We start from the raw sequence: 20269 nt of genomic DNA, 5'->3' as shown, positions 1-20269 counted from the left end.
GCAGTCAGTAAGATCTGGGTTAGATTAGTCCACAGGGTTAAGAGGGAATGCTGATGAAGGGCAGTTAGTCATCTGTCTACCTAGGAAGTATCTTTTATGGGGTCAGAAGACAGTCCCCATTCTTTCTTCCTTTGCAGAATAATAGGAAATGCTCTTAAGCAGCGTTAGGCACCTTGTTCTCTTAGAAGTAGCACAGTGTGAAACCCGGGGAGTGATTGAGCCCAGATCTGCTGCCTCATTGTAGCAAATACCACCTTTATGTTGTAGGGCTGAAATGCGTTACCCTGGATTAGGGATGGAAAGGGGATCCTAAGGCTCTGAACAAAGTGGAGAGTCTTCTCAGGAATAAAACAGGCTTTTGTCAGAAAGATGCAATTATGTGATGGATTGCGGTGAAAATGCAGTAAGATTTAGGCCAGTCTCACAAGCACAAATGCTGAGATCCAAGAGAAAATATGTTTCTGGTTTCTGGTGCTTATTCATTCCTGCTTTCAACAAATATGTTAGTTTTACTTTTCATTTGAAAAAGATCAAGAGCTGCTTTTCTCATTTGTTTAGTTTTTAATAAAAACTAAATGACACTATAAAGTATGTGTGTTGAGACACTTCTTCCGGCAAGGATTTGAAAATTAAGATGCTTTTGGTTAAAAAGCAGAAGACATGTATATTTTTACTTCTTCCAATTCTACTCTATTTTTTCCCCAGAAATTACATAGTCTCATTAATATCTTCAATTTCAGCATGAGAAGGTCACTTATTTGCTTAAGACCTATTGACTCTAATGGACTTACATGTATGTTTAAATTAAGCTCATTCTCAGATGCTTTACTGAGTCCTGATGTCTTGTAGTCTACATTTGTTCTGCCTAATTATGATTTTTTACATGTGTACATATATATGTACCAGAAGCAAATTTTAAAAAAAGGGAGATAGCTTCCTGAAGAAAATTATGAATATTTCAATTCCATAAAGGGATTTAGGAATATACATCCAATATTTGAGTTCTGCTTAGATCCTCAGATCCATTTACTCCACTGCTACATGATGCTTTAAATGCCTCTAAGTTTTTGCCATAACATCTGTCTGAGTTCTGTTGTTGCTGACCAGTTCACTGCCTACTCTCTAGGGCAAGCTCAAAATAGGATATTGGAACAAAACTTTTACAATTAGCTATATGTGCACATCTGTCACCTCTTACAAACAATAGCTCCAAGTTTAGATTTCCCACATCAGACTTTTTTTATTACACGCACATTGTGTGTGATTTGAAGGACAGGCTTGATTGAGCCTATATCCTCTGTATCTTTGCAAGGAGAGATCAAACCACCAGACTGTTTAACTATTCAGGATGATTTCCTCTCATTCTCTTCTGGTTCATGTTGTAGAAAAATCCCTAAATACTTACTCACGAGAAGGGGTCTCTCCTATCAATGATTAGTAGGAATTTCATAAGGACAGAAACAGCAGTCTCCACCTCTTTCCTAACATATTCCTGTAATAAATCAAATATTCAATATCTTTCAGGCACCTTTTTAAAAAAAGGCTATGGGTCAATGATGAAATATATGGGCATCATAAAAATTTAATTTGGCCCAAATTCTCATATCTATCACTGATCAAAGAGAAGCTCCAGTCTGGCAAAGATTAGAAAAGAAATTCTCTGCTACAGATAAATTCACCAGATTTATGTGTACTTTCAGTTTCTTCAAAGAACCAGACTAACTGTGCTATTCCAAAAGGACAATCAGACTTAATGTCTATACTCTGAGTTCTCCAATGGGCTGCACGCAGGCACATCTGTGCCCCTTTGCAGAGCTCTGTTGACTTCAGCAGGGATCCACGGCGACACAGTATGACTTGCAGCTGCTATACAATGGCACTGCTAGCTAAGCTTAATCATTAGATTCTGGTCAATGAGTTATTTCATGTACCTACAAAGATGTAGTTAAGATAGATCCAGATAGAGAAATGAATATCCATTGAAATGCAAATCTCTCAATAAAATAGGTTTTGATAACTTATGCTACCTTGGTAATCCTAATGCACCTCCCTTTTAGGTGCCCAAGATGAATTCTTTTACAAATTTTACCTTTTTGTCCCAGAATGATACTTCTGAATTGCATGTACTGATTTAAACAGAGTTGATTGTACTTTCTTTAATGTTCCCATTCATGCTCAGATTTTTGGACAAATGCAGGCATGATCATGAAAATATAAAGGTACTATTTTACAATATCACAATTCAAAAAATTAATTTGATGGAAAATGGACTTCTTTATATCTGATGCTCCCTTAATAAACTTGATAGACCCATTCAGTCAGAAGGTGACTTTCTGTTGAAACTTTTAGAGGCCTGGGAATATTTCCTTTCACTTTTGGTACATTCTTGACCCAGGGTGCACTGGTGGCTGAATATTTGACAGAGAACAAGTAATCTGGGGAGTGATCACTATTGCGAATGTGAGTAGATCAAGGAATGACCTTGGCAAGTGTACAACATTTGCTGTATTGTTGGCATCATGTCCATACTTTTTTAAGCAAAGGTATTGGGTTTATGACAAAGTATATGATATCAATCACTTATTAGAAAATAAAATACAGACAGTATTAAAAAAAAAACCAATGTGACAGAGATCCCTTTCTCAGGACTCATACACCTTATGTTCCCACTAGGGTTGTCTTGACTGTCAAGTATTTCTGCTCAGGAATCTGAATTTGTAGGGAGAAGTTAGGGGGTTTGTTTTATTTTGACCATGGCTCAGCTATCAGCTGTAAAACCATATCACTCTCTAAATCTGGCATTTCAAGGTGTCCTAAAAGTGAAACCATGTTGTTTTACTACCATACATAACTTTTCACAAAAGGATAAAAAGATTGTTTTCTGCAAAACAGGCAATGGTCGCATAAGTCACAGTACAGTACTGCGTGTTGTAATTCTAGCTTACAGCAATACTCATCATACAGCAATGACAAGAGACTTCAGGAAACACGCCACAAACCATCCTGGGTGTTCATCAGCATCTGAACTCAGTGATGACAAAGCACGGGCTGAGTGCTGCCCAAAGTGGTAGACTTCAAGTCAGCGGTGCAAGGTGCTGTGGTACAGACCGCAGCGGGAATGCCTCAAATCCCCCAGCACTATAGGCTGATGTCGTCGGGCTGCTTCAGACACCATGCATGGTCAGATGGACTTCAAAAAGTTATATAAAACAATGGAATGCAGGAAAAAAAAAACAAAGTTGGTTGTTTACTGTCTATAAAGTAAAGTAAGCATCTTACTCCTTTTAAAAATACACAGTTAATAGAGGAGGAAATAGATGGCTAAATAATAGATGGCTAAAGATGAGGAAATAAGAGTCCTTCCCTTATTATTATTTAATGCTTGATTGCAGCTGTTGGATTAGCTTCCATGATTGTTCCTCTCATTAGAACATGTTTTAAATAGCTCTCTAGTTTTACAAGTCTTGTATTACAATGGCATAAGTGGGGAAAAGATAAGGAGATGTAAATACGCTCTTCCATCTCCCAAAATCTCTTGACAAATGTTATCTAATGCTTTTTGGTTACAATATAAGTAAACTTAAACTTCTTTCCTACATTTTTCCGGTTAAGGTCGGCTACAAGACACAGCAAAACACAGAAGGAAATCTGTTTTCTGGAGTCAAAAGAGTAAAAAAATGTTGTCTTTTTTCCTTTTCTTTTTTTTAAGCGCATCTTGTTGCTTGCAGGGCTAAAGTAACAGGTATTTTCCAGCAATTCTTTTCCCCCATTCTGCTCTTAAATTTCAGTTTTGGTGGGGTGTGGGCAAGAACAGTTAGTTTCTACAAGGAGAAGAGTTTGTGCTTTTGTGGAAGCCAATGTCTCCAGTGAGGGAGCAGTATTAGATGGCTGTAGCAGGGGTAGCTGGACTCTGCTGACACTTGTGTTAAGGGTACTTTTGAAATCCGCAGAGGGCAGAAGTAGGACAAGTGGCCAAATGCTGACTTCCCTGATGATATTTTGGAAGATCTTGAGCAGGACAACTGTGAGCTGGGAATCAGGAGGATTCTAGGGAGCAGTAAGGATTAGGATCTGAGTTGGTCGGAAATGAAGGAGAGCTATACTTGGGGGGTTTGGTAAATGTGAGTTCTGGGGCTGGAGGAAGGAGCAGCTTTCAGATAGGAGCAGTAAGGCATATGAGGTTTGGATACAGAGGCCTAAGTCTTTGGAGACTAGAGTCAAGAAAAGGGAGGCTGTGATGCAAGACTGCTAGAAACTTCTAAGCAGCAACTCTTTTTTGCACTGCTGCCTCTTCTCTTATTCTTTATCTATGTTTTGCTGTTGGAATATGCAACCTAACCTCTTTCCCATTCAATCCATATCAGGGTGACGTACACATGCTATCAGATATACTGTCCCAGATAAGCATGCCATACTGTAGTTCACTTTATGTGGTTATAATACAGTATTTTGTCCTGCCCAGATACACTCAGGCGATCTGCTGAGCACTGAAAGAGCTGTTGCAAATTTAGCTATCTTCACTAGGAGTCCTAAAGCTTTGCTTTTTGAGTAGATGTTCTCAATAGCTACAAGGTCATTACATGGGACTTCTTTATTCCTAAAAGTTTCTCTAGGCTTTGAGCCTTGCTTGCAGCTAAGATACTTCTCATTAAGTTTAAGACCTCTTCCTAGCTGCCCTGGACTTGCCCTAGCCAATGGAAAGGTGAAAGCAATCCTTGAGGGCAAAACAGCTTTTAAAAGGACATCCGTTCCTAAAATCTTGTTTGTTTGGAAAAGCAAACAGGGAAAGGACTGACATATCAATTTAATTTTCCTGTTACTCTCAACTTCTTCCTCCTTTTCCATAGTACCGAGCTTTAGAGTCACCTCTTTGATGTTAATGTCTGTATTTGTGTGTGGTCCTGGAGATGAACTGTCAAACCATCTCATGTGCTCATGCTTGTCTTGCCCTTCTTCAGTGACCAACTGAGATATATCATCTACTACAGAGCATAAAAGAAAATTATTTTCTTTTATCAAAGTGATAAAGCTGTGGTGTTTTGGAAATGAAGGTCAAGAATTTTGTTCTAAGCTTATAGATGGGGTGGATGTCCTTAAAAAGCCAGCATTTACCAATGCCACATGCGGTGTGTGCTTTATAGCTTTGTTGACAAGCATGAAAGTTCCTTGAGCAACAGATAATGACATTTGAGAGCAACTTCTTGATGCAATTTTTGTGTCTATGGCATTTTTGGTTCTGGATCGTGTTTCTAGTGAGATCATAATTTTTACCATGCATTGAGACATTTATCCTAGAAGTCAACTTTGAGTGTGTATCTTAGAAATGAAAACTAATCTTTCTTTTTATCAGGAAAATTTCAAAGTATTAATCAAATGGATGTGAAATTGCTTTTATAGACTAATATATATAACATCTCTTTTATTTTGCTACAGTCCTATGAATCAATTGCTCTCCTCTGATAAATGAAAAATTATTTAACTATATCAGGTAATGTCCGAACTCATCCATTGAAACTCAGCTGGTTAGCAGTACCATGGAATACTAGGCTTCTTTCCCTCATAAATTATTACTGTAGAAAGTGCTGATTGTATTTAGTGATAGCAATACCTCAAAGGATAATGAAATACTAGGTTGTTGACCATTATTTAGCAAAGGAGACAGCTATTAGGAGCCAGTTTAAATCAATTTGTTTTTAAGTAGTTTATAAAATAATTAATAATTTATAATTTAATTCTATTGCCTCTGTCTTTTCTTAATGTAGCCCATGTTTTACTGAAGAAACTTCAGATGTTTCTTTCACAAACTGGGATTCTGAACTCATAATCCCAGATTTTACCACCTGATGACAAGCAGAAAGTCCAGAGAGGACTCATCTACCCGTTTTGAAAAACACTAAATTAATAATACCAGACAGATTTAGTAAAGCATATGCAAAGAATCAGAATGACACAAAGCAGGTGACAGTCATCAGCCTGCTTCCTGTAGAGGAAAGGAGGTTTAGTTACATCCAGCAATAAAATATAGATAGGGAGGCTCTACACCACTTTGCCTAAACTATTATATTTCTCTTCGTACCTATGGGAACAAAGAAGTGCTGCTACAGTTCTTGTTTTCATCATCTAAAACCAAATTAGACCCACTATCCGACAGCTATCTTGATCTGCAAATCACTTTGACTATAGTGACTTAATTAACCTCTGATCACATGTCTGCGTCAATCTCCTACCTTTTCATTTTGGTTTTAGCAGTTATAGCATAGTTTCTACATATTATACTTCTGTCTTGAGGTTACAGAGGTATTCCATAGAAGGCACTGAATAAAGACAGGAAGAGAAAAAAGCTTTTCCTCCAGGGAAATTTCTTAAGAGTTAAAAAAAATGCCTGCCTTGCATCAAGATGAAAACAAAACCTGTCCTTTTTTGAAGAAGGCAGTCCATCTTAGAGAAGCAGATAGCCCAGCCATGGGCAGATGCACTGAGGAAGCAAGGCTATGTCTATGTTGACCCTGAGATGGCCAAGCCAGGGAGAACACATGGAAGTGCTTGAGAGCAGATCTCCCAAGTATAAGGTCAGTGGGGTCTGTAAATCCCATCTGCTCTTGCAGCTGGTGATGTGAGGGACCCTGGGTCATCTCACCTGTCTGACATCAAAGGACATGGCCACACACAGAGATGGAGCTCAACACCATTTTCTTCTGCAAAGCTGTGATAAAGGGTCTGAGATTCCTCCCTGAGTGCTCCTCAGGGATTGCTTCCAGCTAAAACTCAGGTTATGTCCACTTAGTGAGGAAGGCTGAGTCCTTTCTCAAGCACCAGCCTATGGTCACGCTCAATGTTTGATAAGTATAGTCTACGAAACAAGGTCCTGGTTTGTGCTTCATTTTCAACCAGGAGTTGAACCTGTGGCTTTCTCATTCACTGAGTGGTCTGATCCTTCTGGAGAGGGAGCTTCCCCTTTCACAGGGACATTCCCGACAGCCCAGGCACCTGTCACAGCCATGGCTGCCCTGAGTAACGCTGGCTCAGCGTCACATACCTGTAGTGCCAATACTGGTAGATGTTCAAATGGCACAAATCTATTGTCCCAGAAACTGTGTTTTTGTTAAAGCTACCTTTAAGGAATAAATATTAAAAATACCTATTCACCACATGAAACCCAACATTTTCTGAAACGTGAATTAATTTGTACACTGCTGTTTAGGGACAAGTGTCACATGGCTCCTAAATCTGATTTTTCAGAGGTTCTGAGAACTCTGAAACTTTCTTTTTTTTTGTGTTGTTCACTGAACACAACCTTCTTTTTTTTAAAAAAAAGTTTGTTTTCAGAGTGAGTATCTTCTCTTAGGCTTCTTTTGTTTTCCTGGAATGACAGATAAACAAAATATTTGACATAGAACATGAAGACTAACATACCCTTGTAGTGAAAGCACACTAAAAGGGGCTCAGTGTGGTGTTAGGGTCTCAGTCCTCCAAACAGTGAGATGTGTTGTAAGAAAAGCATTTCCAGAGCTTTGTGCAGTTGCTCTGAGTACCTTGTTAATCTTTTTTTTTTTTTAGCTGAACATAGGATATTTTTATCTTTTCTAAAAATGTATCAATCCTTTGAAGACAAAAGGTCTCTTGATGCCTAACACCTTCATGAAAAACAGATGACAAGTAACAGATTTTATCTATGAAGAAACATTTTTAATTGCTTTAGTTTATGCTTTAGCTCCGGCTCTTGTTCCTGTTGACCTAGACATTTTCTTTTAGTAAAGTTCAACATTAATAGCCAGGAGAATTGATGACGTTTAAATACAGCAAAGACTTACAATTTCATATCATTTAGGTAGCAGAACTGCAGACAGATTCTCTGCTTGTGATAAGGTGTTTTACTACAACAAATTTATGATGCTTTATAGAGAGAGAGATTTTGACCCTGGGGAATGGATTTGTGAGTCTCATACAAATTACTGTCTTTAGCGTCCTAATTGTTTCCGTCTGTAGTTTTACACCCTTTCCTTTTTTCTTCCTCTTTCCTTTGTAGTCAGAGCTACCTTCAAACTGCAAGTGACGTGCCTGGGGGTCACAACCTGGATCCCTCTGCAAACTACAATTCCCCAAAGTTTCGCTCAAGGAATCAGAGCTATATGAGAGCAGTGAGCACGCTCAGTCAGGCCAGCTGTGTTAGTCAGGTGGGAAATTCTTGTTATAACTTTTCTTATAGATTAATCACAGATTTGAGAGTTGTTACTAGTGGATGTTGTTTTTTTTAAAAATTAATATCAAACTGAGGATGTGAACTGTCAATTCAATTCTAAGGAATGTTACCCTTGTTCAAAATTTCAAGAAAAATAATGAATGCTAGAAGCAAAGCGACACTATCATACATAAAGTTTTCCATTTATTTTTCATTAAAATTATAAATACTGATATTTTCATTTTCAGTCTGTATTAAATACTTAAATGTTAAGAAGATTCAGACAGAGCATAAGGGGCACACTCCTACAATACTCATCCTCTGAAAATATCTACTCTGATTTCAGTAAATGTGGGTTGCCAGATTAAGATATAGATTGAAATAATTATGCTCCAAAGGAGCAGTGATTCATCTCTAAACTCAATCTCTCACTCTTCCTGGGTGAAAGAATAAGTCCCATCAATTATTCTCTGCATGGGGACTTCTGAAAAGGGACATTTTTCCACCCTGCTGGTTTTATGTTGGTTGGTTAGTACTAATTCATGTTGAAGTGAGATCTGAATCAGGCCTGAAATGCAAGCAGCCTTATGAAGTATGTGCATGTTCTGTTTAGCAGAGGACTTAACATAAAATTTCCAATGTTTCTAAATGTGTATTGCTCCTGACATTTCTTCCCTGTGTTGCTTCATGACAGGTGGGCCCTGCCCTCTTCTCAGACATGTGCTACTTTATTTTTCTTTGACCATTTAGTGAGGCACCTAAGGGTACAGTAGCCAATTATGCACAACGGTTATGTTAAAAAAATATTTTTTGAAGCAATTTTATATTCATTCACATTCAATTTGTATTGTATGGCTATTCAGGCCTGGATTCAACTCATCTAACTTGAGGCTTTTAACTGAAGCAACAACTAAAGCTTCCTCTGTAGTTAATGGAGTGAAAGAGATTTTTCCAGGACAATGCACATCCCAAGTGGGCTGAGAGCCCCCTGGAAATGCTTGTCAGTCTCCACTGACTGTAGAGAGTTGGGAGGGACTAGTTGCCTGACTAATGCCCGTCAGTCAAATTCCTTAATTTATGTGGGATAAATTTAAGTTTAATCTTGTATAGCATACATCAGAATTGGAAACAGACAGTCAGTCATGTTCCAGACCTTTCATTATTTTTCATAGCTCCCTCGTGAAATCTGTCCCCATCATTTTCATACCTTGGTTTTTGTTACTCTGATTGGGTTATTTTCTATTTTTATTACACTCTGGCTTTGAGAAAGTTTCACAATAATTAGATCCTGCATTCAAAGCAAGTGCTGTTGGCTGTCACATAACAATGCTATAATATAGAACTATTCTAACATCTTCTGCCTCTTTCTTTGACCTTGTGCATGGAGATGTTCACTGAGCTGTCCATAATGACTAATTGGTTTTCAGCAGTGGATAAAATTCTTCACTCCAATGTGCATTACCTGGAAAGATGTCCACAATAAATTTCATTTGCAGGTAGATTGCTCAATTGGTCAGATTAACTAAACCTGCTGGATAGAGTACCTTACTTTCTTTTTCAGTCTTCATTAACCTACATAATTTTGTGTCAACCACATACTTCCTACCTCACAGTCCAGCTGTTTTCAGACCTGTAATAAATGCATTTAGTAGTTGCTATACGAAGTAAATGTATTAAAATAACAATTTCTGAAACTTTGCTGTTCACTGTTCTTTTTCCATTGCACCATCATCTTCTTGTCCCATCAACATAACAGCAGTTTGTATGATTTGTGGTATTGTTAATGCCTTTTTTTATGAGATCTTTCCTTTTTCACTCTTGACCAAGGGTCAAGTCAAGAAGGGTGCTGGGTTCCATGGTTTATATTTTTAATTTAAGTTTTAAAACTTTTATTTTTCTATTGTCAGTGACCTTAGTTTGAAAGAAGTGGTTAGGACTTAAAGTGTTCCTGGACTACATTACCATAAATTTCCCGATCAATGATGTATGCAAAATACTTCAGAGTAAGATTTTTTTTTTTAATCTTTTTGAGATTGCATTAGTCTACTTAACTTTATTAGACGCAAATTTTATGAAGGGTAATGTAATTCCTTTCAGAAGAGATTTAGTAGCCAAAATGTCTTACATGAAATTAAAATATCAGTTATTCATTATCATCAGAAGTTCCATATGAAATTTCCATTTACTTAATCAAAATCCTAAAACATTTGAAACATTTGCACTCACTCTGTTTCCATAATGAATAATGTACTAGGAACGGTAATAATGAAAAAGGCACTTAGCAGCCACACAGAAAAAGTAATATCAACTGGATGTGCTGTTTAGTGGAGCTATGAATTTAACTTGGTATTTATACTGATTCTGATTTCTAGCACTCTCTTTTTAAAAAAAATATTATCAAGAGGTCAAGCATTTGTCTGTCCAGTGTTAATTTCCTATCTGATATTGGAGAAACATAACTTTGAATTATTCAGGTACATTTACAGGTAGCTAGGGCTGACTTCAGAGACGATGTTAAAGATGATATAGGTAGAATTTAGGCACTCATCTTCAAAACTGCAATACACAGTTCCCTACCAAGAGGTTCCCTAAGCCTGGCCGGCCTGCCTAAACCCTGTTTATCAAGAAAGCTACCTAAAAATGTACAGTTTTGCATCATGCCCAGCCTGGGCATGGGTCAGCAGGTAGATGCTGGCTCCTGCCCAAGCCCTGTGGGGAGATGGAGGGTGGTGCTGAAATCCCCCAAGGGCCCAACCTGGTGGGTGATGCAGGTGGGCACATCTAGGGTGCTCTGACAGGCAGGGTTCCTCAGCACACCTCGGGCAGAAGTGTGAGACTTAAAATAATGCTGCTGAAGAAAAGGCAGCAGTAGTGGCTGCATCTCGTTTTTCCATGGTACTTGAATGGCTAACCCAGTTAACCAGGGAATGGGTTTGGTTTAGGGCCCTTCTCAGCTAAAGGCGGTCCAAGCTTTACTGTCTCATCTGACCACTTTTCACACTGTTTCAGACATTGGTTATTCTTTCACATGCTTCAATGGACACAACTCTAGGTGCAATATTTCTCAAACCTTTCAGAAGCGTCATGTCCTCTGAACTTACACATCTTCAAGTATGAGATACTTCCTTGAGCCCCTTTATAGTGAGAAGAAGATAACAACCTGTCACACAGGCTAAATGCCCATGAGTAGTAACTTTGCTGATAAGTGAGAAGCCCAGGCAATCCACCCTCACCTTTTGAGAGCTAATATTAGTATAGCTGATTTATGTTCTCCTATCCTGGCAGAACATGGATTTCTATCAGTGCAGAGTGATCTCGTCGGTTACCATTAAATCGTGTATTTACAATCCTCTGAATATGCCAAAATATATTAAGTATAAAATTAATTGTATGGCATGTGTGATGTATTTGCTATATACCTATGAACAGCTGATGTAAGTTAAAAAAATGTGAATGTGATCAGAAGGGATTACTACATTTTAACTATTTGCTAAAACAGTTCTTCATCAATGTACAGGTGTCCATTTGAGATGTTGAGGCCGTGATGATCACAAAAAAAGCAAGTCAAAAATCAAATGCATTGTTGTTGTTTATTCAGATGAGTGAAGCAGAGGTTAATGGGCAATTTGAATCGGTGTGTGAATCAGTGTTTAGTGAAGTTGAAGCTCAGGCAATGGATGCCCTTGACCTCCCTGGATGTTTCCGAACAAGAAGCCACAGTTACTTGCGTGCCATTCAGGCAGGCTATTCCCAAGATGATGAATGTATACCTGCGATGGCATCTTCCAACATCACCTCAACTATCAGGTCAACCACAGGTAAGCAAATCTATGATGACCCACTGTTCTGCATGTAAAAATATGTCGTCTTGCTTTGTAAAAGGATGTTTGACACTGGAAACAGTTTCCCTCTGTAGTGATATTTGATAGTAGTATTCTTAGGTTTTTAATACTGTACCATTGTGGCTACAGCTTGGAATAAGCTCCTTCTGAGGAGAATCCTGCAAGCATAATAGAATGGGCCTGGACTTCAGCATAGCCTTAATTTGACCTCCATTTCCCATACATACAGTTATCCAAGTGCAAATATAAAAATGCAAGTGCAAATGGTATCATTTAGATATTGTTAGACATTTAGGTATTTTTATCTGTCAAGTAATTGATCTTCTAAATGAGATCAGTTGCACTGATTTTAATTTAGGTCCTTAAAGAACCAAAAGAAAAAGACAAGCAAGACTTTAAATATTTGGTCTAAACACTTACAGGCAATTAACTTAACAGGGAATTAATTACTTACTTTTAGAAAAAGGTTTAACCAGTTGTATCAGTAAACTGCATCATAAACATTATGGCAAGCTTCACACATCTGCTATTACTCATCAGTAACCATTAGCATTCATTGTTATGCCATTCACTTTTAGGATCTTTTAACATTCTTCTGGCAACTTTCTTTTCTCTTATTAGTTGCTTAGCAAAGATTATAGCTTTATTCATTTTAGAATATTAGCGTTTAGTATTGGTAAAGTTAAATAATTAAAATGAAATCTATGACAAATACGTATGCTTTGTTAAGTGATCCAAATTCACTTTTATGTTTCCAAATACGTTAATGTCAGTTCCTAATTATGATGCTGTCCTTGCCACATGCTATTAAATTGCAGTGCAGGCTACCCATCTACAAAAGGTAAAAATAGACCTCAATATATATCGTGCAAAAAATACTTTTTAAATTATTTGCTTGACGCATCTGTTGTATAACAGAACAGTGGGAGCTTAGAAAGGAAGTAAGCTGAGGTTGAATAACATAAATTTGCATTCCAGAAGTACCATAAAGTTATTTTATCTTAAACGTAGTATTTTAGTTGCTATATATAACTTTGTGCCAAACCAGAAGTTGTGGCTTAGAGTGCCACCTCTAGGGATGTTTCTGTCCTTTGTTTAACAGAGATGCTATCATCACACAGAATCACACAGAATCAATCAGGTTGGAAGAGACCTCTGGGATCATCGAGTCCAACCATTGCCCTGACACCACCATGTCAACTAGACCATGGCACTAAGTGCCATGTCCAGTCTTTTCTTAAACACATCCAGAGATGGTGACTCCACCACCTCCCTAGGCAGCCCGTTCCAATGTCTAATGACCATTTCTGAGAAGAAATGCTTCCTAATGTCCAACCTGAACCTCCCCTGGCAAAGCTTGAGGCTATGTCCTCTTGTCCTATCGCTAGTTGCCTGGGAGAAGAGGCCAACTCCCACTCCACTACAACCTCCCTTCAGGTAGTTGTAGGCTGCAATAAGGTCACCTCTGAGCCTCCTCTTCTCCAGGCTAAACAACCCCAGCTCCCTCAGCTGTTCCTCGTAGATCAGACCCTCCAGACCCTTCACCAGCTTGGTCGCCCTCGTCTGGACTCGCTCCAACACCTCAACATCTTTCTTGAAGTGCGGGGCCCAGAACTGAACACAGTACTCAAGGTGCGGCCTCACCAGTGCCGAGTACAGAGGGACGATCACTTCCCTAGACCGGCTGGCTACACTATTCCTAATAGAGGCCAGGATGCCATTGGCCTTCTTGGCCACCTGGGCACACTGCTGGCTCATGTTTAGCCGGCTGTCGATCAGCACCCCCAGGCCTCTTTCCACCAGGCCACTTTCTAACCACTCTTCCCCCAGCCTGTAGCCCTGCATGGGGTTGTTGTGGCTGAAGTGTAAGACCCGGCACTTGTTCTTGTTGAACCTCATGCCGTTGATCTCTGCCCATCTATCTAACCTGTCCAGATCCCTCTGTAGGGCCTTCCTACCCTCTAGCAGATCGACACTCCCACCCAGCTTGGTGTCATCTGCAAATTTGCTGAGGGTGCACTCAATCCCTACGTCTAGATCATCTATAAAGATATTGAACAGCACCGGCCCCAGAACTGAGCCCTGGGGAACACCGCTAGTGACCGGCCGCCAGTTGGACTTTGCCCCATTCACCACCACTCTCTGGGCTCGGCCATCCAGCCAGTTTTTAACTCATCGAAGAGTCCACCCACACAAGCCCTGGGCAGCCAGTTTGTCTAGGCTCATCATCTCAGCATGATATGAGATTTTTATTGCTACCCCAGAGACTAATTTTCATCTTTGTCATATAGTGCTGTGTGATTATTATGAAGAAATCTTCCATGGCAAAAGATACAACTAAATATCTATTTTAGTGTCTGACTGCAGGTACTGAGTTGGTATACTTTCAGAATTACTTTGGTTACCAAGTTGATTGGTTTTAACCTAAGCTGTCTTGAGTTTATATGCTAGATAAGCCCAAAATTCTCACTGAAGCTAATTTATTTTATTTTCTCTAGAACAACAAAGCTGAATAATAGAATATGTTTGGGAAAATAATCAGATTAGGCAGTAAATATGTTTGCATCCCAGTGTTTTCATATTTATGAAAAACGTTTTGCATTGATTAGCAGTCTGCTGGTTAAATAACGTCGTTTTGAAAACTTCAGCCTTCGTTTCACAGATGGCTTCTCCCTCATCTTGGAAATGATTTATCAGATAAGTTTTCTTGCCCAAATATGTAATCTTTCGGCTTTGTTCTGGTGAGGTGATATTGACATTGTGGAGAAAAAAGATGATGTGAGATGTTTTCCTGAGCCAAAACTGTTTCCAAGCCTATGGACTGTATACAGTTCTGAGTGTGGTTCTGTGTTCAAAATATCATCTCTGTACCACTGAGCAACTTTGTTCTCAGCTTCTATGTAAGATCAATATTCAAATTAGAAATATTTATCTGATTTACAAGAAGAGAAAGGATTATGTGGTTCACTATGAGCTGAAAATTTCAGTTGCCAAATAAGTTCTCGTGTTTAAAACCCTGAGGGTAACTCTTCCTTATTTCTCTCTTCAGCCCCTGTCACTTTGGAGGGAGATGCTTCATTTCTTATCATTACTATAATTTAAAAAAACTATCTTGCTTCTCCAGCCCTCTCTGAAAATTGTAAAAGAGACAATTGGCTGACATGTGAAAATGGTGTTGGCCAATATTTGACATTTATATGGGCTTCACTCAAATAAGTGTCAAAAAGGTCGAAGCTTCACATCAGCCTTCAGTTCCAATTCAGACTTTTGAATTCTTAGGAAAATTACATTACGTTAATTCCTTTTTTGCTTCTGATGTAACAAACTCTTCTTGGCAAAGAAACTAAAGCAATTTCTTAGAAAATTAACAGGCATTGCAATGTAATTATTACTTGAAATTTTAGTGATACAGGTCATGACTGCCTCTTATCGATGTTGTAAAGCAATTAAATCATAACGCAGAGGCCTAGCTAAAAATGAATTCATGTAACTAAAAATGTAAATTTAAAATAAAAAATGTAGTATTTGACCTATGAATTCAATTGCAAAAGTATGAAAAATGTATTTACAGATGCAGTTATCTAAAATGTTCCTAGGTGCATTAACAGCTTTCAGAAGGTAGGAAGGCTGCAACTGTAATGAATATTATGTGGGACATTATTAATGGACTCTGTTAGCAGGGTTTTCTAATAAATGGAAAAAGAACTACCAGTAACTAGCTCTTCTTAAATGTATACAACTTTACAGAGAAAACCAGATGGTTCAATGGTAACATCTGTGGTACTAATGAACATGTAACTTTTGCCTGGACCTATGTAGTTTAATTTTTTGTGGAACCAGGCTTCTCCACCTCTGATGGAGATTGTGTGAGAAGACATAAGGCACTACCTGTTGCTCCAGGTGTAAATGCACGAGACAAGTGACAATGCAGAGGAGGCAGCCAGCATTGCTGGCACACCATCAGGTAGACCTGGACTCTGTGTGACCCCTGCTAAGACTCACAGTTCATTGTGGTTAGGGCATTTCTAGCCATCTCATTTCATTTTGTAAAGAGACAATGAACCCAGTAAAAAATGCTTCATGTTAAGATCCCTGAATGACAGCGTATGCTTTCTGCCTCTGAACTGTATCCAGTTGCAGCTGTCAGATGCACAGCTGAGAAAATACAGCCCCAGCTGCTGCTGCCTCCCACCTTGTCCCTCCATCACAGACAACATGTAATTCCCTGAATGAGAAGTCACAAAGTACAATAGTCATCCTAACTACTGCTGCCTTACATCTTTGCCACTCTTGCAAGCAATGCTTCACTTCTCAGGAAGATTGCGTAAAATCTGGGTCACTTTTCCAGGTACTACTAGCTTGGGTCCCTATTGTCTAAGTATATCTTCATGTATATATGTGTGTGTGATATATATATATATGTGTGTATATATATATGTGCTGTGCTGTCAGCTTGGAAGGCTTCTTCTTGGTAACGTCTGGCAGAGTGCTGTGGGGACATACACAAGCTACCTGAGGTACCAGAGCTGTGTGACCACCAGCTCAGTGCATAGTGGATCCTGGCTGTATAGTCCTGTGGGAAACAAAGGGCATGAGGCTGGGAGCAGCGCTGCAGTAACACGTTCTCCCATCTGCAATACCTGGGCTGTCTTACTGACTAGTAATTCAAATACAGCACTGGATTGTACTATGAAAACATAACCAACAAGGAGGTCTGGAAAATATTAACCACTCTCTCCCTTGTTTCCCCTTTGCCTGAGAAGGTCAACTTATTTTTGTTAAATGTCCTATATGTAGAGAGAGTCCTATATATGACTTATTCCATATGTTATAGAATATGTTTGGGTTTACCGTGAATGCAGAAATACTTACTGGATTGCAGTGATACTGGAGGTAGCAGTTAGGATGATCTGTTGTGAAGCAGAAGAACATGTTAAAATCCCTTCTCTGAGACAGAGAGTAATTTGGTATTTGCACCTTTGGCCATCCACGATAACCTGAACACCAGGTTATCGTCTTCAGATGTGGAGGGCACACTCAGTTTCTCCTGATGGCATTATTATACATTGTATAAAACACTTCCACCTTTATTGAGAGAGACACTGCCGCTCTAGCCCACTGCTCAGGACACTCATCCATCAGGTGGGATATCTGCTCAGTGAATATTGCTTTTATATGCAAATTGAAACAGCTAAAGCAGAACAGACTAAATATCCTACAAGGAGGAACTGAAGCACTCCAGTCAGAGGTCTGAAATCCTTGTCCAGCAACAAGCACTGACTGAGTGGCCTCAGCTAAGCTCTTCAGCTTTTAGGATGACGAATAAAAGGGAGCATCATTTTCAGTTTCTTAAAACTACTTCACATTTTCCTCTAACCCAAGTTTTTTGCTTACAATTGTATTTTTGATGAATGGATTAATGACAGAAAAAAATCCACCTAGCTATGGACTTCAGCACAATGGGGACTGGGTGATGGTCCATAAAGGCATCCTGGATTTCTGTCCTATGTTAAGTGTTGGTCCAAGATCACTTCTCCTGCTTCAGGGATTTCCAGCCACTCTTGAGAGAAACTTAGCATGAACACTGCTGATTTCAGGGGATATAGTTACTAGCCTTAAGTGGCCAGGACACCACATTACAATGACTTAATTTTTCTAGAAAATGTAGCATAATGCAAACCTGTCAGATCAGTTGTATATGCACCTCCTTTTATCTAATTCATAGTAAGCAGCTGTACTAACCTCGTGCTTAATAGAGTCCACTGAAAAAGATGAGAAGTAGAGAACTGTCTTTTGCCCATTTTACTTTTCTCAGCCAGTAGGACTCTGCCTGGCAAAGAGTAAACTTCAGAGAATTTCACATTTACTGAGCTATTGAGCACTAATTCCAAAACCAATTAATTCAAACAAGGTCACATTGCATGAGGGAGTTTTCAATTACAGCTCATACGATTACTCAGAATGCCTGAGGAATTGCAGGTTTCCTTTCTCCTGACTTAAAGCTATTTTCAGCTTTCCATTTTCGAAATGAGGGGCTACGTAGGGTGAATTTTTAGAGCACGTTTGATATTTAGCCACAAAACTCTCATTGCCAGTAAATAGATTGCATGATCATGTACCTACAAACATAAAGGCATGAGAATATGATATTTCATCAAGAAGTTGTACCGTTCCCTAGCACAGCTACCCCTGCAGACCCCAACACAACTGATTCTCTGGTTGCTATGTGAACACTAGTGACAGCAGTTATTCTTTTTGGTTTGTTTTGTTTTGTTTTTCCCAAAGATATGAGGATACCAAGGGCAGGCAAAAGTTTTAGTCATGGTGCTACTACATGTGGAGCTAGTGGAGTTCAGCGAAGGGTCACTAAGAAGACAAAGGGTCTCTAGCATCTCTCCCATGAGGAAAGGATAAGAGAGTTGGGACTGTTCAGCGTGGAGATGAGAAGACTCAGAGGGGATTTTATAAATGTATATAAATATAAAAATTGGAAAAACGCACTCCTCAGTTCGTAGAAGAATAATGTATTTTGATCAATAAATGCATGATTTTCTTTTATTTCCTCAAGAATGAGATACTTCATCCAGGTCGCTGCTTGGATCTTCTTAATCCAATGCACTAAGGCTAGGAAAACCCAGCCAAATAGCGGAAAACATATGCATGAAGTAACATCTCCACAGTTTCTGTTCTCTCTGTAGAAATAAATGCTGAGTCTTAGAGGTTTTTACTGGTGTCCATTGCTAAGTAATATCTAGCAGTGGTATCCACACCAGCTATGTTTAAAACCACAAAACCTTAAGTCCAAATAAGATATAGAAGGCTGTTTTCTCATTTATAATTTGCCTATTGACTTTGCTTAATTACTGTTGGGGCTCCACGGAATTATCTGGCACTCTAACTCTCTGCAGGAAACATACCATATATCTGTGTGAGCACTTGGAGATCCTGAGTTAAGACTTTGATGCTATGCCAACTTGTGTGCCTATACTGTGAGAATAAATCTTATACTAACAAATGATGAGCCCAGTTCTACACTTGGATACGCACACATCATTTTCATTGCTCTGGGTGTATCTGGGGGGAATAATTAGTCTTTAATTCTTTTAAATATATTGAAGTTCTGCTGCTCTGCTGACACTGCTGTTTAATAGCAGCTCTACGTGGTGGAAGTGGCCCAGGGAGTCACTGGGATGAAGGTGACACAAGCCCTTCGGTTTGAGGAGTACAACAGAGGATGGCCAAGGGGCCGTTGCGACTGTTCCTAAGTCTGGGATTCCCTGAGATGGAGTAAGGCTGTGCTAATCGGGGCTGCCTGGCCTCTTCAGGCTGATGAGGCATAAAAACAGTTGGAGCAGTAGCCAGGAGCTTCTCATAATTTTCATTCTCCTTGGTACAGATGATCTGCAGAGGCAAAGATAAAAAATGAAGTCACTGCCTTCCATCTATGGCTAGTTTAAAAAATGTGTAATGAGTGTTTCTCCCTTGCTCCTGCTGTTCTGTGCTTGACATAATTCCTCTGTAACCTATTAGATTTGCCAGACAGATGGTTCTTTCTTTATTAAAAAGGACACCCATGCTCCCTCCCCTGGCAGAATTTGGCTTCAAAGCTGTTCTGTGGGATCAGTTTTCACAGAGTTTTCTCAGCTTCATTTTCTGTATGATATTATATGGAAAAAAAAGAATGTATAAGAAAGAAAAAAAAATAATGGAAGGAAGGTGATTCACTGCTCAGTGTTTGAAGCCTTCCTGACATGATAGAAACTAACAGTGGCAGAGGTCTCAGCGCATCTATTTAGCTTGAGGTTGCCAGAGGGTTTTGTCCTGAGGTGGGTCTGTGCAGCTGGGGGAAGCTCACAGGGTGGGTGAACCTGGAAGCACCAGTTCATCGTACTTCCTTGTACTTCCTTGTAAAAAGAAGGCAAGACCCCTCTCCTGACAGTGCTTCTCCTTCTGTGTTCCTCTGCGAATGAAAAACACCTCTAAGGAGTCTTCTCAGCAGCTCTGCGTGTATTCAGTCCTGGTTTTTGTTGAAGGCATACGTGTCAGGAGCCATAACGATGACCTGTGCACTGGAACTACAATGCTTGCTGCGCAGGGTATACAGACAGCATTTTGATTGGATTCTGACACTAATTTTTACTAGCTCATATCTAATATTTCATCCATCGGGTCCTCGGTCCATCTGTTAATGTAACTAAGCATACCTCTCTTGAAGTTGGCCCAATTTTGCTTGCTGACAAATTGGCCC

The 20269-nt window shown here is 39.3% G+C and overlaps 1 protein-coding gene across 1 annotated transcript in view; it reads left to right on the top strand.

Moving 5' to 3' along the window:
* The window catches only part of DLGAP2 (DLG associated protein 2), a 427755-nt gene that overhangs the window by 354540 nt on the left and 52946 nt on the right, over nucleotides 1-20269 (top strand). Inside the window, exons 6-7 of the mRNA XM_068396649.1 lie at nucleotides 8027-8174; nucleotides 11778-11997. Coding sequence (XP_068252750.1) covers nucleotides 8027-8174; nucleotides 11778-11997 — 368 coding nt within the window. The remainder of the gene's footprint in view (nucleotides 1-8026; nucleotides 8175-11777; nucleotides 11998-20269) is intronic.

The sequence above is a fragment of the Nyctibius grandis genome, chromosome 1, assembly GCF_013368605.1.
Source record: "Nyctibius grandis isolate bNycGra1 chromosome 1, bNycGra1.pri, whole genome shotgun sequence".
NCBI classification, from domain to species: Eukaryota; Metazoa; Chordata; class Aves; order Nyctibiiformes; family Nyctibiidae; genus Nyctibius; species Nyctibius grandis.
The sequence above is the reverse complement of the archived record's forward strand: the minus strand, read 5'-3'. Positions and strand labels throughout refer to the sequence as shown.